Source organism: Mus caroli, chromosome 4 (genome assembly GCF_900094665.2).
Source record: "Mus caroli chromosome 4, CAROLI_EIJ_v1.1, whole genome shotgun sequence".
NCBI lineage: Eukaryota > Metazoa > Chordata > Mammalia > Rodentia > Muridae > Mus > Mus caroli.
The window spans coordinates 77208033-77233249 of record NC_034573.1 but is presented as its reverse complement, the minus strand read 5'-3'; the positions used below and the strand labels follow the sequence as shown (position 1 = coordinate 77233249).

General features: G+C 39.8%; 1 protein-coding gene across 5 annotated transcripts in view; it reads left to right on the top strand.

The window, feature by feature from the left end:
* Bnc2 (basonuclin 2) overlaps nucleotides 1–25217 on the top strand; it is a 402776-nt gene that overhangs the window by 101638 nt on the left and 275921 nt on the right. For all 5 annotated transcript variants that reach the window (XM_029476262.1, XM_029476261.1, XM_029476260.1 and 2 more), the window contains one exon: nucleotides 17316–17441. In XM_029476262.1, coding sequence (XP_029332122.1) covers nucleotides 17316–17441 — 126 coding nt within the window. The remainder of the gene's footprint in view (nucleotides 1–17315; nucleotides 17442–25217) is intronic.

Sequence of the window (25217 nt, the reverse complement as noted above, 5' to 3'; positions counted from 1 at the left end):
TCGGGGCCACAAGCCAAGCAATACAGACAGCCTATTGAAGCTAGAAAGGACTGGGAAGCAGATTGTCTCTTAGCACCTCTTGAAGATGCTACACTTTGAGTTTGGCTCAGGGAGACCTGTCCAACAGAATATAAGTTTTTCTTGTTTAAAGCCATTGGATTTTTGTTAACTTGTCATGGTGACCACAAACCTTATTTTTTTAATTTATTAAACATTTATCAAAATTTAAGTACTATAAAGGAATAAAAACTATTTGGTATAGTAAAAAATATGTGGTAATTTATAAGACTCCCTTACATGGAGTCTGGTAACAGCTCAGTTTGGTACTCAAACGAATTGAATAAATTCAGAACATTTTCATAGACGGTTTTATCTTTTAATCAGAGGTTGGTGGGCCAGGGATGTATCTCAGTGATAACATTGCCTAGCATATGGGAGGCCTGTGTTTATCCCTAGCATTGAGACGAAGAAAAAAATCATTTTAGTAGTGTCATGGTATCAAGTATATAACCAACATTTGATGGTTGCTGAAAAGAGCAGGGTGTCATTGGTATTGTCACGGCTGTAGTTCTGACAAATGAGTTTGAAGACATAACCCAAACATAGCTGGTTTTGTCCTACAGAAGAAACACCATCTCCACCCTTTGACACATGAGGGCAGTTCTAATTCTGTCATGCTTAACAATTGTCAAGAAATTGTATTAGGGCTTACTGGACACAAACTCCAGGGCCTGAGTTTATCTGTTTTCACTTAGTACTCTTCAGAAAGCAGGAGTGGTGAGGAGGTGGAATCCTTCTGAAAATAGTTACCTATTTAGTAGTCATTGCAAAATGACAGGATTCAAGATAGTCTACTATATCTGGAGATCTAAGATTAAATATCTAATAGGTAAGTACATGAAGATAAAATGAGCTTTAAGTAGTTTCTGACCCTGTTCTACCTAGATTTGAAGGATACCCTCAGAAGTATTTATCTAGTCTCTTTCCACTAGTCCTGGGGATATAGGTTCAAAGAGCTTTACCATGGTTGTATGTAGTGACCCATGGGGGAGACAGAAGATAAACAAATAATTAAGTTCTGAGAATTAGTGCAGGAGGCCTAGGCAAAGAACCTGTATAGTGACAAGAAAGAGGACAGGGTTTAGCTGTGTTTTTAATTTGTTAAATATTTATCAAAATTTAAATACTATAAAGAAATAAAAGCTATTTGGTATAGTACAAAATATGTGATAACTTATAAGACTTCCTTACATTGAGACTGATAACAGCTCATTTTGATACTGGAATGGAATGATTTCAGAACACCTTCATAGATATTCTTTGAGATTTGTATGAGATGACTGGTAGAAACACTGGTCACTGGAAGAGGAGTCAGGTGATAAAAACTGGAAAGGTTGGCAGAGGTTGAAAATCATGTTCCTTTTAGAGGAGTTAGGAAACCTAGCTGTAATTTAAAAATCAGTTAGAAGGAGAAAACGCAAATTCACAAAGCTGAGATAAGGGGTTATTGTAACTGTGAAAGTGTGTACGTGCGTGTGTGTGTGTGTGTGTGTGTGTGTGTGTGTGTGTGTGTATGCATGTTGGGATATAGCTAGTGGACTAGAGAGTAGGTGAATGTAGAGATATTGGAAGGATCTAGAGACTGATTCCATAACAAAAGTACTAGAACAATAACAAGAATTTCTGGGAAATGCAATAATCCTGCCAGCTACAAAAACACCAAGCACATTCTCATCAAGAAAGGAGACAGTAGATTACTGCGTAGGCACTGAAAGGTATGCACATGGAAGGTAGCTCAAAACAGGTGCACAGTTAGGGGACTGTGGCTTCCACTTTACATGGAAAAGTAGGTGAAAATAATAGAATGATAACAGTGTTTTCCCTTTGGGATAGTCTATTCCAAGTCTCCATGAGGACATTTGGATCCAAGACAGTCATTTATACATATGTTGAGTTGATTTGCTAAGTAACGAATCTTACTATCTCTATACTGGTGTTATCACTATACTGTACATCTAGAGACTGGGTTCAATCCCTAGAGAGATTTACCTCTGTTCCAAAGGTTAGAGGAAGGACTCTGATACACTGTGTCTCCAAGGAAACACTTGTTTTACAAAATTAAGGAAGGAGAGAGTGGTGTTTTATAAAAGGAGAAAGTCATTTCCGAGTTCAGAGTGGCGGATGGCATCATTTGCTAAGGTGGGGCAGAGTTGAGAAGTCAGGTATGAAGTTGCTGCTACACAGGGCCTTGGAGATAGATTTCACTAAAAAATCCATCTGTTGTATAGAAAGTGATTGTCTTAGAGTTTTAATGCTATGAAAAGACACCACGACAACTCTTCTAACAGAAAATATTTAATTGAGGCTGGCTTACAGTTTCAGAGATTTAGTCTGTTATGGTCATGGTGGCTAACACAGCAGAATGCATGCAGGTAGGCATGGTGCCGGAGAAGGAGCTGAGAGGTCTACATTTTGATCCAAAGGCAGCAGAAGGAGGCTGGGTGCCATGCTGGACATAGCTAGAGCACAGGAGACCTAAAAGCCTACCCACACAATAACATACTTCCTTCAACAAGGCCACACCTACTCCACAAACAAGGCCACACCTCCTAATAGTGCCAATAACTCCCTATGGCCCAATCATTTAGACATGTAAGTCTTTCAAACCACCACAGTGATGTAGGCTGACAGTAGGGTTTTGTGCCCCTTAACTAGGTGGGACCTGGGACCTGGCTGGATGCAGAAAGTGAGAGGAGAAAGGAGAAGGTCATGTCTTTTGCTGTGTAATCACAGATTTAACACAAGTAAATCATTCTTAAGTGGTTGATCCAGGAGTCATAGTCCTAGCAGCGGCTATTATTTTTATCTTTTATGACTTTTCCTGAACAGTGTGGTTGAACATTTGGGTCGCCAACACTTGTAGTCCAGATCTGTGCCTTCTGCATTAGTGTGTGTGCTTAGGGGTTCCTCCCCTTGGCCTTTCCCTGTTCTACTCACAGAGTTGTAGATTCTCAGGGTCTCTGGGGTGTGCCGACTGTTCTCCTGCTCCTGTGCCTCCCTTGAGACCTGGTGTCCTATCGTTCTGTCTTGCTTCCCTCCTTTGAACTTTTGCTTATTTAGAAATATTTTCATTTGTTTCCACACATAACTTGTAGATGTTTATTCCCCCGCACAGTTAGGTATCCATTTACTGGCTTATTTATTTGGTCTGGAATGTGTTGGGTTGGAGGCCATAGCACAGATTCTTTGCTCTCCCAGGAGAATGGGGGAAACACAGAGAATGGTTTTGTGTGGCTCAGAAGTGAAGGTGAAGGGGGAAGTGTCTTATTGGGAAGAAATACCCAAGTTTGAGTTCCAGGTGTGGGTCCAGAGTAGACTCACTTAATGATTATCTTAGTTGCTGCAGCACATTGAAAAATGAAATATAGGTAGGAAAAATTCTCATTTGTAAAATGTTTTTGATCTAGTTTAAAATTAAGACTGTCTGCCATCTACCATACTAAATAGATCAGTGTGTATATATTTTGCCCTGGAGCCACCTGCCTAAATCTCAGCCCCTTGTTCTAGTAAATCTAAATAGATTCAAAGAAGCAGGGGTTGGCTTCCTATGACAAAATACTTCTGCTGACTGGGGTCTGGCAAATAGAAAAGTAGGAAGAGAGGGCATTCAGGAACATCTTTCCTTTTTATGATGACGAGTGATGGGGAACTGAAGTATAAATACAATCAAGAAAAAGCAATGGTGGTCTGGACAGAGACTTTACCAACTGGCAGTGTGAAATATTTGGTGTGCTAACAGTTTTAATGGGTTTGTCTTAGACAGTTCTTCTGCCATGAAGGTGTCGGTTAATAATTTACCCTTCCCAAGAGGCAGAGGCAGCAATCATAGGCTGTGAGCAGGCACTCTGGGTCCTGTCATCTGCTGGAGCCCATCTTGCTGGCTAGAGCCATGAGCCCTGTTGGTTTCGACAGGATACCATGCCTCTGAACGTTGACAAATGAAAGCTGCAGAGTGCTAAATAAGGCAGAGATGTTTGGAGTGATTTACTTCAAGCAGTATCTGAAGTAATGGGTTACTACTGTAGCTACCCATCTGCTCTGCATCAAAAAGGATGTAACTCTACATCTTTTGGAAAAAAAAAAGTTTATTTTGAAGTAGGGTGGAGCTGTGTATGGAGGGGAGAGAATATGGCAGGGAGATAAATTATCTCTACAGAATATTTATGAAGCTTTGGAGAAAGGACAAACTGGGCTTGTTGATTGATACCTGGAATATGTTTTTATTGTCTAACAAAATATTGGATGCAGCTGTACATGTAAGACTTAGCCGCTGTGTGTGTGATCGTCAGTGTGAGAAGCCGGAGCGTGTTAGCCCTTGCCATACACGGTTTTGATGTGATAGTAAGCGCAACTCGGCTGTAGGCTTCAGTACAATTTATGTGAATTGCATCTCCCTGTTTAGTCATTGAATCATATTGCAATGTCGGCATGGTAAGTTTTGTAATTTGCTTTCCTGAGTGAAGAGCACTTTTCTTCTACTGAAGGTTCATTGCTGCATCCTTTTTTTTTTAGGAGGGTTGGGCGTTATGTCATTACAAAGATTTACAGTTATTTAATAATGATTTATTGTAGTCATTTATTCTGCCAGCTGTGGCACATTTTCGTCAGAATTTGTAAATCAAATTTATATAGAAATTTACCAGGACTTGCATTTCAGGATTTAATAAAATATACTCCAAAATCTTTTTGAAGTGGTTAGCTTCATGGTAACACATTTGGGATTAGCTTTACCTTAACAACTATTGTTAATTTTCAGCCTCTGCCATGTCTTTCCCACAACCACTGCAAAGAGAACCCTGTTAAGTCTGTTAAAATAGTTTCTGGTTTATCCACCTGACTTCCAGACTGTTAGTGTCATGTCGTATTGGACCTGGGATGCTCACATGACCTTAAGGAACATGGGAGCATCTTGACATAAGGCTCTCTGCAGTTTCTTAAGTTTGAATCACTACTAAAATGCTCACCCAGAACCGAACTGAGAGCATATTAAGGAGGTTGTGTGGCCCCGTCCTTTGCCCAGAGCTCACTGGCTGTAGCCATGTAGGCTGCATCGTGTTTTGGTTCATTTGGCAACTTCATACTTTTTCTGTTCCTTTGTTCTATACAAAATGCCAAGTTGTGTTTCATTTTTTCTTTTTAAGGCTGCGTTTACTCGATGGCCTGTCTTTCATTGTTGTCTTTTAGAAGAACCAGAATCTAACAGTGTACAGGGTCTGCTGTAATTTGTGTTTTCTTTTCAGCCCACCAGCTTTAGGGGCTGCCTTTGATGTGTGTTTGCCACGTTTTTTGTAAACATGACTTGTTTTCCAAGACTGCAGGAGAATTTTAATTCTGAGATTAAAATACTAAGTCACCTGTTTTGTGTATGACCTCATGAAACCTCTTTTGACTACATGGCTGGTGGCTCACTACACATTGATGGCGTTGATCAAATGTTTTGATATGGTAATGACCCTCTTTAATGTTCCTTAAAGTTTCAGCCACCGATTAATTAAAGTTAAAGGTGGAGGTTTTGGATCAAGAGGGAAGTGAAAATATTAAAAGTATTCCAGATTCAATTTTTTTTCTAACGGTTTATATTTAGTCATCATGCTAGGCACTATAAGTCAGAAGGAATTTAAGCGAGAAACAAAGGCTTCCCAAACAGCTTCCCACCTGAAAGTGAACCTTTGTCACTCAGCTTCATTTGGACTACAGGGAAACAATGACTTCTAAATTAGGGGTTTTTAAAAGGCATAATATTTAAAAGGTTCTTAGAAACATTGCACAGCAGTTGGATTTTGCCTTCAGATGGGAATTCTGTCTTAAGTGGAATCTTTACACTATCATATTGAGAGAAGAATATTAGAAAGACAGCTTAGTGGTCGAGGGCTGGTCATGCATGTTCGAGGTGAAACCCATATCCACCCACAATGGCAAACATTTTTTAAATTGTAATCATTTAATCATTTAGTCATTTGCTTAGGAAAATATACCTTGATGGAGTTAATATTCTAGAAAAACATTTATATCTTTTTAAGAGCTATGACTAAGAGCAATTGATAAATCTGTAATATAAGAAATATGTTTTATGAGAGAGAACAGGGCCTGCATTTCTTTGGGCATGTAGAGAGGCCTGGTGGTCCAGCCCAGGGCCTCATGTATTCTGACCGAGCACTCTGTCCTGAGCTATAGCCCCAGCCAGAAGAGAGGCTCTTCTTGAAGGTTTTAATTTGTGATATTGTAGAGGTAGCACTTGCTTTCCTTAAAAGCGTTTAGTGTGTTGTGGTGAGGATATCCTAAAGGAAGATGGAGGTCTTTCTGTTACATTGTCTCATCCAACCTCAGGTGTTCATAGTACCCTAGGCAGCTCACCTATAGTTGGGTTAATACGATAGGAAAGGACGTTTAGAAGCACATCTTCGTGCTTCTGGACTTAGCTTGGACTTTTATCAATTCATTATTTTATTTTCCTTTTTGTTTTGATCTGAACATCTTTAAAGTATGATACAAGTAGAAACTTTAAAAGAAAAGAGGAAAATCAGCTTAGGAGTGAGTCTTGACTGGCTAATGATGGATGCTCTGGAGGGATGAGGAGCTGAGGGAAACAAACAAAACAACACGCGGTGCTCAGTCAGCAAAGGCTGCCAGTGCTGCTGAGGGAGCAGCCCAGAGAGGCACACCCTGGGCTTAGCCCCTCTCCTCATCCAGTGTTCATTCCTTCATCCAAATTTCCTAAATACCTTTGAATACTGGGCAGTTTGCCAAATGTGGTAAGAATATAGAAGTTAAACACTTGAATTTGCTTTTAAGCCCAGATGAGTAGGAGGTTTAATTGTTTGTTAACAAACTCTGAAATGGGCTGGGAACAGTTATATGGGAACAGTTACCACAGTCTGATTCACACAAACTGAGTTTGGGGCCTGAGTGGAAGGCTCTTGAGTGTGGAAAATCACGAAGATTTAAGTGCTTGTGTGAGAGAACACACAGGTTGGCTTCGTGGGTTTGTTGTGGGTTCTAGAGAGAGGCTCCTTCCTAGAGAGCATGGGCAGGCGATCCCCTATACAGATGTATAGACTGGGAGAAGTGTTCTCTCTTTGAGGACAAAGCCATAGGTACTGTTGTTTTGGAAGGAGCTTCCAGTAGAAAAATGACAGTAAACTTAGTGCCGGTACTCTGCTGTGCTTGATTTGAGAAATTATCTTGAGGTAGAAATATTTGGGCTATAAATACAAATACTGATACTTAAATTTTTCTGTAAACTAGTTTTTTGAGGTATCATCCAGGATCTTTTTAAAAAATGGAAGTACCTGTAAATTTCTAATTTATTTCTTCTAATTGCTGGGGTTAGGGCCTCAGGTGCTATTGTGTCATGGGCTTTATTTTTCTGTTTGAATATACTGTATTTCCAAGTGTTGATATACTTGTAGCATACAGAAAAACAGCAAGCTCGCTTGTTATTGCATTCTGTGGGGATGTGGACATACAACACCGCCCCACCCCCGCCAGCCGAATACTCCAGCTCCCATGTCTGTCTCTCTTCTTATTCATACTGCTCATCATTCCTTAGAAAACCACACAGCTTGCCTTGACGGCTTGAGGAGCTCGGTTCCCAGTTCAAGGCCTGTGCAGTTTACCTGTGTAATCTCATCTCTTATTAATACCTGTGTCTGTCCAAGCTATGGTGATCCCTGCATTTCCTCATGCTGCCTTCCTGTTTCGAGAGCTGTCACAAGTCCTCTCAGGACCAAATTATTTCTGCTGTGTTCATACTTCAGCTAGTGACACTTGCACTGACTTGGGAACTTCTTAAGAAAAGAAAGCGACTATTTATACCTTCTCTTTCCACTTAGTGTCTGCACATGGCTGCCTGACTAACCTGTAAGTCAGGAATGAGGGAACTTTGTTGAAAATGGTACAGCTCTGATGGTGTGGGCAGTGTTTCCAGCCTCCTCCAGAGAATAAACAAAGTTGCTAAGATTTTTTTGGACCTATAAACCCTGTAACTCTATTTGGTCATCTGTTTGTCCAGGCCACAGTCTCTCGGGCCCTTCTTTCCTTTGTCCCTCTTTTTATGTTATACTTTTAGGCATTAATAGCACACACTGTGAGGTTCTGTGCCTTTTGTGTTTTTTTGTTTGTTTGTTTGTTTTTGGGAGATGTTTCTTCTTAGCACCTACATTTTCTTTTTAACAGCTGCTTAATATACCATGGAAAAGGATCATAATAAATAAAAACAAAAGATAAAAGCATGAAAATTTATACATGTTAGTTATACAATATGTAATTATAACTAACTACATAAAAGGATAACTTGGTAGATTATTGAATTTTTTAAAATGGTAAATTCCCAGATTTCCTTTGGTTTGAACTCGTCTGGAAAATAATTTCCCCAAGCCCTGAAGATAGCTCTTCATGTTAAGTGACACTCACACTGAAAAAACAGTTGATAAAGAAAGACATTTACTTTTTAAAGATACAAGATAGTATTTATCAATTTTTAAGGGAATTCTTGTTTAAAAAATAAAAAGCAAACAACACAGACAATTGAGGTAAGCACATGCTTTGAAAGTAAACCAACTCAGTCTTAAATTTTCACTGCAACAAGATTTGGCCAAGTGATTTCATCGTGCTAGCTTCAGTTTCTTCATTGATAAGGTGCGAACATTAGTGCCTACCTCATGGAAATTGTAAAGGACAAAATTAAAATTATTTTATACAAATGGGGATTGTACACACACACACACCTGAGATACACATCTGAGATATTTCTTGTTCTCTCTGTCAACATCATCTGACTTAACTCTCAGCTGACTTTGGCTGCAAATAGTATCTCAGATACTGTACTTCTTAGTAAACTTGCTTGGATTGCATCATAGGCTTATACAAGAGCTCTTGGTCCTAGCTGTAGCTTTTCTTGTCTTACTCTCATCTTTTTTATTTCTTATCTCTGGTCTTCCACTCAACACCTTGTCATTCAGGATCCCTGTTCTGCTGGCTCAGGTCAAGGAGATGGATACTAATCTATTCTAATTGTGTGTGTGTGTGTATACATATACATATGTATATATGTATATATATATATATACATAAACATATATACATACATGTATATATATTGCTACTATAATATATTATATACATATATATGCACATAGGACTTAGAATCTACATTATTAAGCAAGGTCACATGACCTCAGAAAGAAATGAGTCACATCTTCTCTCTCATGCAGAATCAAGTCAATAATGTATGTGTAGATGTTAACAGATGTACTTGTGGATTCAATGTAACATGAAGATAACATGAAGAAAAGTTCAGTTCAAGGCAATGAAGAGGTCACTGATGTTCAGATCATTGATGAGTTAAGGGTATAGGGCTGATTTATTTTTCCTGATTGAAATTCTGTCATGGATCTTTGGCTTTTTTTTTTTTTTTTTTTTTTTTTTTTTTGGTATTAGATAAGTACATAAAGAGTAAAATTTAATATGGAGTGTCATAGATTCTACTTTGAGTTGCAGTTCTAACAGAATATAAGTTCATTAAGTTGCATAGACTTTGGGTCTGGTATGTAGTGTTTTTATTTGCTTGCGTTTTTATAAGAAGGCTTATGGAAAGAAAAATGGAATGTATATAGGGGAATTTTGATCCTTTTCACAGTATCTGGCATACGGCAGGTGCATACTAAGTACAGGGTAATATTCCCTAGACTCTGACTATTTATAGTGATTAATGTGGGAAGAGTTCTTGTTACTGGATTTTTGTCCAACTTCATTTTTATGTAACTTGTCGCTATGCCTTATAGAATAAGAGATCTTAGCCAGTGGACATATTTACTTTCTTCCTTAACTCTTAAGTATATGGCTTGGCTTTGTGATCTCTAGAAAACAGGATGTGGAAACATTCTTGATTCTATGTATCATATAAAATGCCCAGTGCTAGAGTTAGCCAAAAGTCAGAATATCTACCAGTGGTTGTGCTTGTAAAAGTTCATTGTCTGGCTCATGGAGCTATACAAAGAGCTTGAATTTGTCCAACTCTTGATGACTTCCAGTCTTGCCTATTTCAAGTTCTCAGTTTAAATACGACTTGGCTATGAGGTTTCTTGAAAATTTAATATTTGCTTTAGTCAAGTCAGTAAGAGAAACTCTGGTATACCATGAGTTCTCAGCATTTGGCCACTGCTTTGAACTCTACTGTCAAAGTAGTGTGGTATAGACCCAAGCCCTGAAAAATGGTCCTTGTTCTGTTACCAACTCATTTTGTGTTTTAGCCTCAGTTTCCTTGGTTGTAAAGCAATTGAATTAAACTATCATCCTCCAGCCCCGGCAGGGTGCCTCAGATTACAAAGGCTCTGCCCTGCCCTTCCCCCATGTTCACAGTTCACATCTTTATTCTTCAGAGAAAAGATCTCCATTGATTGAAAGCAAGTATGTTTCAGAACTACCTTTACGGAATAACTGTCACAAAGCCTGTGTGTGCGGTAATAGCAGCAGAGGCTAGCAATGGGAAACATTTGGAGCTGTGCATAGTGGTGCACACCTTTAATCCCAGCACTCAGGAGGCAGAGGAAGGTGGATCTTAGTGAGTTCAATGCCAGCCTTGTTTGACTACCGTTTCCCTTTGTGCGTGGGAATGAACTCTCCATATGTAGTACTTGAATGGCTCACATAGCCAGGCAAGCAACAAAATGAGGAAAACAGGTGAGGGTGGGGGAGGGGCGCCTGCTAAGCAGACAGTAGCTTGTGTTCCAGCCCCCCTTACAGCTGCTGTAGAGGAATGTTTCTGCTGCATCTTCAGTTTCCCAACACTTTACCTTTTGCCTCGCTCTAACTCACCCCTCCACCCCTGCAGCTGAGAACTTGTATTTTAACTTTAATATTTATTGGACTTTATATGTTGCCCATTAATTAGAACACATGAAGCCAAACAAAAATGTCCAAGGCCATCTAGTTTGAAATCTGTACACACACACACACACACACAGAGAGAGAGAGAGAGAGAGAGAGAGAGAGTCATATTTGTTGAATATCTATGCTTAGAAACTAGGTAAACCTTTTGTACTAAGCAAAGTATTTAGTTTTCACAACAATTCTATGCCTTACCTCTACTGTTACTATTTGGAGGTGGAAACTTTGGGTTAACTGATTTGGCCAGTAAGTAAGTTTCTACATATAGTCAGACCTGCGTTTAGAAAATGTCTCCTTGCTGGACTTCTCACCACGATACACAGTTGACTGCTGGGCACACATGGAATGCACATGGGCTGCTGTATGGCAGAGATTGCTGCGGCATACATACAGAAAAAGCTGTAAGATACCAGTTTAGTGCATAGTGACACAGTTCATGCATACATGTGCTTGATATGATAATGCACTTAGTACTATGTACTTTCGCATCTATAACTTTTTAAATAAAGCTCAGGGAGATCATTGTCAGTTTTTGTTTGTTTGTTTGTTTGTTTGTTTGTTTTAATAAATTTTCGTCTTTCTCTGTGCTGCAAGCAAACCAGACTCACTAAGCTTCGGATCTGGTACCATCTGTGTCCTAGGGCAAATACCCCCTTCTCCTTGCCATATGTAAGCCCCACCCATGGAAAGGCTCCAAGTCTTGAGTGATGATCACTTCCTCTGGGCGAGAGTATGAAGAGGAAAGTAAATCTAGCAAGAGTAGTAAATCCCCACAGACATAGATAAGTACTTGAGGTCAGAGACTGCATCTTTTATAGTGTGTCTACATACCAAACTCATTAATATGAAGAGTCATCTTAGCAGTAGTGGTTGTAGTAGCAAAAATAATACAAAGAAGTTAGTCTCAGTCCATGTTTTCCTATCAGCTTTCATGATGTCTAGGGTTCAGGGCTATCTCTTTGAGGAGGAAATGTGAAATCATCTCTCCCATGCTTGTCCTTTATTTCTGCTTCTTTCACCCTCATAAAATGTGTTTCAACCTTCAAAACTCTTGCCTATAGGAATAAAGCTATAAGATATTAGGAAGAAAAATAAAAACACTGTGGAAAAAAACACTATATGTTTGTCCATTTAGGTTGTTTCCCTGGGGGGCTTTTTAAATACTTCAACAGTATAACTTTTGTTTATCCTTCTCTGGAAAAAAAAAATTTCACTGTATATATACATTGTGCATACTATTGTGTTAGTTACATAAGCACATTTTACACATGTGTATGCTATTCATTGAGCCTATCTCCCGCTGCACTCCCTCCTTCCCCCTTTATAGCTTATCCACTTGATGTGGGATGGGGAGAAGAAAAGAGCCACTGCCCCTGACAGTATTCTTCTTGACAGTCCATACCCATCATGTGAGTGGAAAGTACCCAAAACCCCATTTTCAGAACTGTATCTAGAGTCTCTGGCTCCTGAAGAAAACCAGTGTGGTTCCGATGTGGGACGGGAAGAGTGGTTTGCATTGGCAGAGGCCCTGCGGGTGCTTTGGGGCTGGAGCGCACACAGCTGTGGGTTACAGACGCTTGCTCTTCAGCATTAATGTGGCCAGCATGTGAAACCATGGCACCCACAACACTACACAAAGGTCCACGCCTCTGATAGTTTGAGAAATAACTCCCAGCTGAAGAAATTTCTTCTTTGAAGGGCTGGAATACATTCCAGAACAGAAGGTCCTCTTTCAGAAATGATAGAATTAACCATAGATGCCTGGTGATGTTGAGCTGGGCATTGGGGACTGCATCACACGTATCTAAGGGCTTGGGAGCTTTAACCAAAAATACAAGGCGGGAAAAGAAATGAAGAAATAAACCTTTAAACCTTTAAACCTTTCCTTTAAACCTTTGGCTAATAACTTCCACACTCCTCGCTGTGTGTGTAGTACAGACTTGGTACACACACTCAAGTCATTGCGCAGTTTCTTTGAGATCACAAGTGCAAAGCGGCAGTGAAAGCTGTCATCTGAGTTAAGGTACGATAGACATGTTTCTACCAGTTATTAGTTGTTCCCTGAGCTGAGCTGTCCCTGAGGATGGGAGAACCCGAGGCCTTTATATACAAACAAGAGAAATGTGTTTGATGCTCTGTATCACTTAAAATTCAGTAACAAAATTATCTTCTAGGGCTACACAGAGAAACCCTGTCTCAAACAAACAAACAAACAAAAAACCAAAACACCAAAACAAATTATCTTCTAGACATAGGAATTTCTTCTCTCTCTCTCTCTCTCTCTCTCTCTCTCTCTCTCTCTCTCTCTCTCTCTCAAGATGTATGTGCTCCCTTCTAATGGTATACTTGAGAGAGGGTCTTCCATCTGCCATTGTTAGTGAGAATGTTTTCTCATCCAGGTTACAATTTCCATTGAAATAGTTGCATACGAGTATCCAGAAGTTAGTTTATTGACTCTTATTGCACTTCTGGGTATCTAATAAATAATGTATTAGCCTGATGGATATGTGGCTACCTAACTATGGAGCATGAAATATGCACTGTTTCCCTAATACACTGTAGGGAGACCTGTTTATAAAGTATTTAGTATTGGTTTTATAATGCACTGTTGACAACAGGAGACCACGAAGCTCCAAGATCAATCTCATTTTGGCCCACAGTATTAATGCTACTTTATAAAGCTATATGACAGGTCACTTAGACAGCGGTCCCTACAGAAAGGACTCTGTTAGGAAGGCTGCTTGTAGTGGCTGCCAGCACAGCAGATAAATGTCTTTGTCCATGTCCCTGAGGTGTTTCTTCGGTGGCTGTTGGTACTGGCCATGTGATGGAACTCATCATTTCCCTGCTCTCTAGAGGGACTCTGGACTAAAAGTGCTGAGTTCTCCTAATGTCGTCCTCACTAACTGGGTGGAGAGTTGATGGGACTTTGGATCACAAGGGCCTGGACATAGCAGCAGTGACGGGTGGGGGGACTCACCTCCTCAGCGTTGTCTCATGTCTGCTAATGAAGCAAGATGCTTAGACATCTCCTCTTTCCTTCATTCAAATAATATATGTGATATAGTTCAAAGTATTTCCAATTTTTGTTTGCTTTGGGGAATTTCTTGAGCCAGGAGTAAACTTACAGCCATTAAAAAAAATGCTCTGTATGTACTTAGAATTGGGCTTATGAATAAATAAAGATCAAATAATTTGCTCTAAAATCTATTCCTGGTATTTTAATTTTTTTGTACATGAATCCATCACTATGGGAATGTATGTGATCACTATAGTTCCCAAAGTTCTGTTTCCTCCTAGGCTCTATGTTCTGGAGCAAGGCATCATTCTCTGCATTCAGAACCCTGTGTCGGTTCCAGGATTTCAGATTTCCGTGCCAGTATTTCCAACTCCTAACTACACTGCCTTTAAAAAACATTCTTTAAATTTTAAAAGATAAATCTTTGAGAAGGGGGGTGTACATATACACGTACATACATATGTATGTATGTATGTATGTATGTATGTATGTATGTATGCGTCTGGTCACAGATCCCCTGGAGCTGTAGTTACAGCAGTTGTGAGCCATCTCACATAGGTACTGGGAACTGAACTCAGATCCCATGCAAGAATGGTACAGGTCCCTAACTACCAGGCCCAGTGCTTTGTGACTGGGAGGAGACTGACTTTCAGAGGCAGCCCTCTCTGCGGCTGGCTGGCAGACCCTCATGGAGTCTGATCTCCATCGCCCTTCTGAGTAGACTGTTCCTTTGCTTTTCTCCAGTTCTTCTCTAGTTTGTGCTCTTAACTGGACTCGTAATATCTGTGTTTCTTTTTTAAAACATTAAGTGTATTTATTATTGTTTTAAGTGAAATATAATTACATCATTTCTCTCCATTCCCTTTCCTTCCTCTAACAACTTCCATGGCCCCACCCTTGCTCCTTCTCAAGTTTCTGGCCTCATCTTCTTTAATTGTTACAATATGGCAGGGCCTGAACAAGGACAATGGGGAGGAGGGGAGTAGAAGAGGGAAATCCCATGGGGTCCCAACCCCAGACAAAAACTACAGGCAACTAAGGGATGCTGAGAGAGGTTGCCTTCCCTGTGCAGGATGCCCTCTGATTAGTTATTCAGTGCCAAGTGTCTGGTCCTGAAATCACGGATATGCAAGCAACACTGATTTGACTGAGTAGGTTCTATTTATATATTTACACATACCCACACACCCACTCACACACACCCTCACCCCCCCACACAAACACACACCAATTCCTGTATTTCTTTGGCTTTGTTTTTGTGGGTTTGAGACAGGGTTTCTCTGGGTAGCCCTGGCTGTCTTAGAAATCACTCTGTAGACCAGGCTGGCTTCTAATTCAGAGATCTACTTGCCTCTGCCTCCTGAGTGCTGGGATTAAAGGGGTGTGCCATCATTGCCTGGCCTTACTGCCTACATTTCTTATTTTTGGCTTTTCGAGACATTGTTTCTTGTATAGCCCTGGCTGTTCTGGGCTTTGTAGACCAGGCTGGCCTCAAACTCAGAAATCCACCTGCCTCTGCCTCCCAAGTGCTGGGATTAAAGGTGTGCGCCACCATACCCGGCTACTGCCTGCATTTCTTACCAGGGAAGTTTTTCAATATCATTCCTTTGGTGTCTGAGGGATATTTTTACTCCCTTCAGAGAACCTTTTCATTTGTGTTCTTAACCACGTTCTCTCCTGGGACCCTTTATATGATTTTCCCTCTGGCTTAGATCTTCAATATCCTTCTCTCAACTGACTTTGTCCCCTTTGCTCACTGTAGACTTTTCTTTTTAAACCTTCCGTAGTCGAAAACAAGCTGTTCGGTCCTAAGGACACTTCTTTAAACCCTGCTAACTTTTCAAGCCACATTTCTTGTACTTGGTTTTCCTTCCTTTACCGTTTCCTTCCCTTTGTGTTTACAGACTGCACATTCCTTTGCTCCTCTGACGGAGCGTGACTGTACCCCTCTATATCATTTGATGCTCCCATCTCTAGAAGGTGCTGCCAAACAGATGCCTAGTGTCACACTGGCTCTTGTGATCCACATATTTAGTCCTGTGTCTGTCTGCATCTTGGGAGGGAGTTGTGTGTGCACACGCATGCAGGTGCCTACGGAGATTGGAAGAAAAAGTCGGATCCCCTGGGTTGGAATTACAGGCAGTGGTGAGCCATGCAACATGGAAAGTAACTTGGGTTTTCTAAGGAGCGGCATGCTCTTACCCAGTGTGCTATGTGTCCAGCGTCCTTACACGTATCCTTTCTGTCCTTCTTAGGGCCTTAATTTCATCCTCAAGGTGTCTTGTGTGTTTCGCTTTTATCATCAGCCTTATCTGCTTATTTTACCTATCTATTATAATAGTTCCCTAACTGATTACTTAGCTTCATTATATTCACATTTTAATATGTTGTCCTAGATGTACTTTCTTTAAAAATATTAACAATCACCCTGTGGTAGGCTTGTCTTTTTGTAGAGTAGACTTGACTGATAGCTTGATGGATCACAAAATTGCAGCTGAGAGGACTGTGGGACTCTTACCCATAGTTCTGTCACCCGCACATCCTTTCATTTCTTACTACTTTATCCATCATACTCCCTAAGCTCTAGTCAACCTGGATCACTTCTCTAGGGCAAAATTGGTGGCCTCTCAGAGCCCAGAACAAAGGCAGCCTTTGCTTAGATGGTTTCTTTCCCTGTATCAGTGGGAAGGCACCGTTCCCTCAATCATAAGGATCTACTGTTCTTGCCTTACCACCGTCTCTATTTATAGAAGGTCATTTTCAAGCATGACTTTTATTCTGTAGTAGATTATAAACCCGTGAGCAGGGATCGGGTCTTATTTTGGTTTCTCTACAGCTTGTACTCAGTATGTGAAGCTTGGTAAATAGTTCTTCAACAGTGAGTAAGGAGGTTTATAATGATTTTCTTGGTGATCAGTAGAAGAAAATGGAATAAGTTGGGGTACTGGCTGGCTTGTAGCTCTGTGGTAGAACTTGTGTTTGGCAGCCCCAGTGTCAGATACCTGCTATCCAGTCTCCTCTCAAAGCAAAGATTCCAAGTGCAGTGCTGGTTTGGCTTCGTAGCAGAAGTGTGCTTGTACACAAGAAGCCACCCTGAGTTTGGCCCCTCTGCCCTGTTACCCATCAGTGAACTATTCTGCTATTCCTCATTGTTGTTCTTTTACGGTTCATTATTTAACTGTTGGTTGCTATAAACCTTGGTAACTAACTCTTTTTAACAAGTGTTTGAGTGGTCAGAGGAGTGTATTACATTTGCAGTTTTTAAGATAAAATGTCTTGTTGCAACCAAGATTTCTGTAAAATACTGCCTGCAGACTATATATAATTTCTTTTTCTAATCTCTCAACAGGCACGTTTTGTGCCCTCCCCGCCTCCAAATTGCCTCAGTTACAAATCAGAGGGCAGGCTTGGTGATCAAGACTGGCAAGCACATTTTAAGGTCCCATGCTGTGGGGTTGATCCATCTCAACTTGAGGTATGTTGTGCTTTCTTATTTAAGTCATTTAAATATGCTCACATTGTTTGACTGTCCTATTGAGGTTTGTTCCCACACAATCATTCTTTGTTCCACCCTCTTGCTGTCTTTCACACTCATGCATGCTAGGAAGTGAGTGCGTTTAACTGGCTTCTCAATGTCTTTTACCTCTGAAGATACTGTTTGAAGTAGAATTCTGTGGCAATGATTGGGATGATTTTGATCATGATAAAATGTCTTCTTTTATTTCACCCCCCCCCACTTTTCATTTTTTACACATAGTTCTAGAGAAGATTTATTGTAATTGTCACTGCTTTTAAAATGGATGTGTTAGTGTAGTAATCTTTGAGAATTGAAATGTGACATATATGTTACACGCACACACACACACAGGCGCAGACTGATGAGTTTTCATAAGGTGAGCATAACAGGGTCATCGGCTGGATGGACAGGCATGCAGTTGTATGTGAAAAGCTTCCTGTTGGCTTGCTTCTAGCCAAGGTCCCACACCAGAGGCCTCCACTCTCCCATTTAAAATTTTTTAATTTGAAAAAAAAATCCAGAAGTCATACAACTATGTGCAAATTTGTGTGCATGTTTATATTTATGTTTGTGTGTATAAGTATGTAGCTTGTATGTGCTTGTGTATGTTTGTGTATACATGCATGTATGCATATGTGTATATATGCTTGTATATGTGTTTGTTAGTATGTATGCATGTGTTTGTGCAGGTGTATGTGCTCTTGTGTGTGTTTATATATGTGTATGTCTGTTTGTGAGTACACGTGTATGTGTGTGTATGTGTGTGTGCTTGTGTGTACTGAGTCCAACCTTGCAACATGGTTTTCTAGTGTAGAAGTGAATCTCAATCTTCCTTCTTTACAGATATTTAAACTATTATTATGACATTTTTACTGGAACTGCTAGCATCTCTGTCTACAGTTTTTAGAAGGAAGTAAATAAAAGCATTAATATTATCTTTACAATTCCACAACTTTCATGGTCATAGGAAAGTAATTCCCCAGTGTACTCCATGCCCCAGCCGTTGGGTTTTTGTCTTTTGCTTTTGCTTTTTATTGTTATAGTCATTTAAGGAAAGACACCACTGATTCTTTCAGAAGATCTTCTCAAAGAATATCAACTGTGGCTTTTGGTAGTGAGACAACTTTTGTCACTGCTTGTACACACAAAAAGATTAAAGTCATTTTTTCAGTTTTTAGATCAAAACAAAATAGTAAAATGTTTGATCTTTTGTAGGCATGAGATTTGTACTGACTGAAGATGCTTTTTTGAAATGTGAATCTTGATTCCAAGGGATTCAGCATTCCTTAGCATTTTGTAAGCTATTGCACCTACCACATCTGTCCATTTTCATATCTTGATTATAGCATTTGAGTGCTTCCTTGAAGTACATTTGGGAGCTCAGCCTTGGCTGGGGTGTCAGCAGGTACCGCATCTCAGTCAAGTTAGGCAAGTGTCAATTGGAGCACTTCTCTCCTTTTGGGTAAAATTTTTAGGTCATATTTTCCTAAGGGGAATGTTAATGTCACTCTCTGAAGTGGCTTGAACCTAGCTTAGGGACCTTGTGTTTCTTTGCTGGCCACATAAAGATATTTTTTAATGCATAAGGTTTTCTCTGACAGTGTTGGTCACCGTTTTTCTTTTTTCAATGCGGAGCAGCTATTATTTCTGTCTTGCGCACTGAAGTGGTTGGTGTTCCTGTGAGTTAACATCTGAGTCTTTAGTATATGCATAATGGTTTGGCAGAAAACCATCTAAAAATGAAGGCATGGGTGCACTTCCTTAAAAACTGAACCATGGTCTTGTTCCCTGGAATCTTCAGGCTGTTTTGGCTGAAGCTACTATGTGTTGAAATGCCCAATTCAGGTTGTCTGTCTGTCTGTCTCTCTCTCTCTCTCTCTCTCTCTCTCTCACACACACACACACACACACGTATATACATACATACACACATATATGTATATACATACACACACATATATGTGTATATATATGAATATTACAAATATGAAAGGACAAGTAAATCCTAACGCAGACTCTTGGAGGAGAAGGATCACGATTGAGATGTCAATCAAAGATGATAATATAAACTTAGATTTTTCTTCTCCTTTTCATAAAGACCCTTTAAGCTAACTTTGAATTAGCTAATTCATGGACTCTAAACCTAAATTCTTATCTCAAAGATTTTAATAGAAAAAGTAATAGACTCTGTAGTTCAGATCATTTACACATGACACTTGGTTACATTTAGTTGTTGGCCTGCATGAATCATCTTTTTTTTTAAATTAAGATAGAATCTTTAAAAAGATCCTTCTCTCCTTGAAACTCACCATGCAGATCAAAGTGGCCCCAGATTCACAGTGGTCTGCCTGCCTCTGCCCCCCAAGTGCTGGGACCACTATATAGCCCCTGCCCATGTGTCATCTTTAAACCTGAATTAAAGACCTGAGTTAAAGACTTCTACCTACATACTTGGCTCAGTTGTCTAATAAACTCAAACAAGAAAAACAATTGCTAAATAAAATTTTTCCTGGTCCCTTAAAATTTAAACCTGCGGATCCATGATTGTCAGATGTTACTGTCTGGAATCATTGGCAACTAAAATACGGTTGTCTGTCTCTTACAAAGGTAGTAATGGAAAGAAATTGGAAATCAGGTGGCAAGCAAAGATTTAGGTGTAAATATTAGGTGAATCTTAATTAATTGTAACGATGAGTATTTTTACGTTAAAGAAGATAATTCATAGAGGCAGGCAGATCTCTGTGAGTTTGAGTTGAGGCCAGGCTGGTGTATATAGTAAGTTCCAGGACAGTCAAAGCTCTGTAGAAGAACTTGTCTCAAAATCAAAGCAAAACAAAGCAGAAACAAAAAACAAAACAACCAAATAAAACCCAAAAGATAACACAGATCTTGATCTTTTATTTATTATTATTATTTTGTTTTTGTTTTTGTTTTTTGTTATTTTACTTATTTACATTTCAAATGAACAACATTATCAACCAACCAGGTCTTGATCTTAAGAACTGTTTAATCTTACCTCCTTTCTTTTCTCCACAACTTGCACATACATTTGCTTGTGTATTCACTATGTTTGGGTTTTATGTTTTAAGGGAAACGAATATTTTACTGTCCTCTCATCAAATTGTATCTCAAATTGTATCTGTGAGTTTAGGGAAAGCAATAAACATAGATAACTATATACTTATAAAGCAAACACAAAGAATTGGAAAAATTGAAAATTGAAATTGTTATTAGCTTTAGTTCTTTCTATTCTTTATATCGAGTCAAAATTGTTCCTTCTTAACTTTGTGTCGGAAAAGAAACCGCACAATAAAGTAAGGATGGCAGGCTTCACAGGGGAAAGGCTGCTGTCAACTTTCTACCTTAGGAATATGGAAATGTGGGTGGATTATCTGTTCAGAGGAGTTTTCCTTTATTAATTCTTTCTCCTTTTTTTCCACTTAAGACATCTGTTAACATTTCACACAGACCAACAGATGTTGCAGAGCAAGTCCTACACTTTGTTCTCAAGAAAAATGACATTTCCTCAATTGCCTGCCCCACCTCTGTGGCTGAGCCCAGCCTGCTGCTCCTGCATAATTTGCATATATTAAGTTATGTGCCTTAATGCACGAGGAATCTGAGCTTTTAGCCTTACTTTGTATGGTAAAGTTACATATGATTAGCGGCCAGTTTACATGTTGCCTTAGCCTTCCGAGAAGGAAAGGGGCATTTGAGAATGACAACCTGATTCTGTGCACTGAGGTTAGATAGCCAGTTAACATTTTTTTTTTCTATAAAATGAATGAGTTACAGAAAGCTCAAGTTGTTTCACCATGAGGAAGTGCTGATTGTCATGCGACATGGAGCGTCATTTTTATTATTTTGGCAAGAACAGGGACAGTTTTGTCTTGACAAGCCATTAGATGAATACCAGCGTGTGTCACATGAAAAACCACTGATCTTTAACCCAGCTCTGTACTTAACCAAGCTTTGGAAGTGAATTGTGACTAAAGGAAGAGCAAAGGCCAGTACACTGTCATTACAGATTACAGAGTCTGCTAACAGCGGCTGAACTGAACCCAGGGAATCACAGGTATGGCTCTGTAAGCCATCAGAAGTCCTGGGGATGCTTCTCAAACTGTGTACACAAACCATACATTTATTTTATATTTGTTCAGGATTTATGCTGTGGTAGTCATAGCTAGGGGGAAAAAGAAAGAAAAGAAGAAAGGGAGAAAGGGAGAAAGAGAGAAAGAGGGAGGAAAAAAAAAAAGGAAAACCTTCAAGTGCTTTCTCAGTGCAGGGCCTGAGTATCTTAGCACAGAACCCCAGCCTTTACATAGCTTCTGGGTTCCCAGTCACAGAGTGACTAAAGAAATTAAATACAAAAAAGAAAGGGAAAGCTGGGTCTGGTGGAGCACAACCTTAATCCTAGCACTGGAGAGGCAGAGGCAGAGGCAGGCAGATCTCTTGGAATCAACCTGGTCTACATAGTAAGTTTTAGGCCAGCCAGCCAGGACTACATGGTAAGACCTTGTGTGTGTGTGTGTGTGTGTGTGTGTGTGTGTGTGTGTGTATGTATGAACTGATGGGTTATATCCCCTTAAACAAACAAACAAACAAAAAGCAACACAATAAACAAACTAGTCTACTCCAAAAATATATGCAATATAGCATTCTTTGGCATGGTCCTTCAGTAATTGTGACTAACTTTTGCATCAATGTATAGTTTTCAAGAAAATAGATGGAAAGATCCATATTCACCTCACTGAAAAATACTGAAAAGATAGTAACCTTCTAGGCAGTCACTTGTGGGCATGACTGCTTACAGAGCTAACAGGAAAGAACATACTGCCTTCCTCTGTTGGTGGAACTGCACTGCATCTCCCTGTAGTCTTGTTATCCCACGCTAACTGAGATGCAGATTCTTTGTAACTAATTGCACCTCATTGAGGGTACATGCACAGTGTGTAGTTATGTGCAAAAAGGGGTTTAAAAGTACCAATTTCCTGTAATTACAACTTTTAATTACTACCAAAGTGTGTGCATATAGTGCAGGGTTAGTATATATGCTTGACTTGTTAAAATATTACTTAGAAACATGACTGGTGAAATGTTTGATAAGGTACCGGATAGAAACAAATTTTTACTTGTAGCATCTGTAAATTGAACTTGAGCTATTTTTGTTAATTAAGGTTTAGGACTTAGGATCTTGAAGCCAGTTGAGTGTACTGATGGCATGCTAATAGTACAGACTTTTTGTTTTTTGGGTTTTTTGTTTTGTTTTGTATTTTAAAAACAAAACCAAAACATTTTAAATATTAAAATATCATTAGTCATTCCCAAAGCTGTTTACCCTAACCTTGTTCAGTCTCCTGGTCTTATATCACTGGTATAAAAGTATTTAGAGTCCTGTGTGTGTGTGTGTGTGTGTGTGTGTGTGTGTGTGTCTGTGTGTGTCTGTGTGTCTGTTACTGCTGTGTGTGTGTTATGAGGAGGAGTCACTCCTAGTTCTACAGTTTCTTGACCTTGAGAGCTCATTGGTGGACCTCTGAGCATACACAGCCTAACTCTCAGTCACAGGGAATGTGAGAAACTTCATGTGACCTTTCAGACTTGTGATCCTCTAATCTGAACTACATGACTTTGAATTGGGGAAAAAGAAAGCAATAATTGTGAAAATGATATTTATCCCAGTGGCCTAGTTGTAAATAACTTAGACACAAATGATTTCAGAGGGCTGTTCTGTAACTACAGAGTGTAGAGCCAATGGAAGCCCTCAGATGATATCTTGGTGCCTTGGTTCTGTTGTTTGTTTGTCTTGGACCTGCGTCTTTATTCATGTCTCTTATTCCTGGCTAGAAGACCATCAAGGTTCTACATTTCCTTAAGGCAGGTTTACAGAACATATTTTGGGAATATCTACAGAGGCCAGAGTTTTGTTTTCTAAAATGTATTAAAAGAAGGATTTTAAAGGTAAAATTTACAAAAGCATAATAAACATTCAAGGTGTGTGCTTCATTTTAACACATTTATCTATGGCTAACTCTTTGGGCTGGCGTCGTTATAAGGAAGCCTCTACCCTTTTTTAACTGATTTTAGGAAGTAGTTAAGATTTTGTTTGACAAAATCCCTCTAGGAAGTACAGTACTGTGTAATTGTTGTGATTTTTTTTTTTTCTTGTGAATCTTACGAGGGTATCCTGATGTTTTAAGGCGTGGCTACAGCAGGATTATTCAGGTAATAATAGTTCTGCTGCAGACTTGTTCAGTTAGACCTTGCAGTCTGCGAGAGACTGGTTTGCATACACTGGGTAGCATTTTGTCAGAGGACTATGGCTGGGCATAGCAGATTTGGATGTATTAGCTAGTCAACCTAATAACCCTGTACAGACTGTATTGATTTTCTAGGAGAGAGTTTATGAACTAAATAAACTTGGGGTTGGTGTCTTAATAAACTGCTTCTCTCAGTCTGTCACATTTAGTTATGGAGCTGTGCAGTTTAGGGGGAAAAAAGGCTAATTCTGTTACAGATTGTTCACAGCAGGGTCTCCAAATTAGCCCTTTGTTTTGTAATGCCACCTTGCTTGGGCTCGCGTTGAGCACATTTCTCAGTTTTGCCCTAATGAGTTGCAACACTGATAATGTGGCTGATGATCTTTCATTGATTTCACTATCACTTGCTTGTCTGGTAATTGATCCGTTGCTGAGCCTCTAGTTAATTATATCGGCTTTGACATGGCCCGATCCATGGGGAATTTCAAGTCTTGCAGAATAACAGTTTTAATAAAAGAGTCTATTACTGCAGGTGCTTGCTGCTGCATGCCAGTTGATTTTTGTGTTTTGTGTGTGTGTGTGTGTGTGTGTGCACGTGTGCATGCCTGCATGCGTGGGGGTTGGGGGGAATACCTGGGAAAGAGGAGGATCTCAGAACTGAGAAAAAGGGGTGGGGCTGGAAAAATAGGAAGAGGGAGTGAGGGAGAGTGGGGAAGGAGGGGAAGGACAAGGAGAGAGGGAGAGGAAGCAGAAGAGGCAAGAGAGAACATGCAGGCAGGCAGAGCGATACACAGTGCTTGAGGGGAGCGAGGAGGAAGCTTGCTATTGACAGTGTCCTTAAGCCTCCCACAAATAACAGCCATTAGTGGGAAGGTCAGGAGCTGAGCAGGCAGCTTGACTGAGGCACTGAGTGCCACTTCAGAAATCAAGAGGCTAGCAAATTTTAGAGGGAGTTAAGTGGGTAATAGCAGTAAAGGTACAGTCACCGTTGACAATTGACTCATAGGGGCTTCTCCCGCCCTCCCCCGCCAAAGAAGATTTTTATTGACCACAGGTGGACTTAATATATTTTAAGGCAACAATTCTTTGGGTTCTTGTTCCTCTCCTTTCAGATATTGAATTTGCTTCTTTTGAGACTTTTTTGTGCTTAATGGTGGTGAACTGGAGGGAAGTTTAACAGAAAAGCTTTCAGGAGATGTCAGTTCTAGAAGGGAAGGCACATTTGTGTCAACATAGTGTAGGCTTGCTCATCTTTTCTCATTGTCCACTAATGACACAGGCTGCCATCGAAACGCTTTTCTGTTTCTTTTGTTGTTTCTGAGAGGAAGGTTTATTGTTATTCTTTAGTTAAGAAGGAGCAAGCAGAGTGCTACATTCGTCCTCAGTATTTGTAAGTGGCTGAAGATGAATGTTCCTTACAGTTTAAGTTTAGGAAGGATGGCTTTTCCTGCTGACTACTTTTATGAGGTGGCATGAA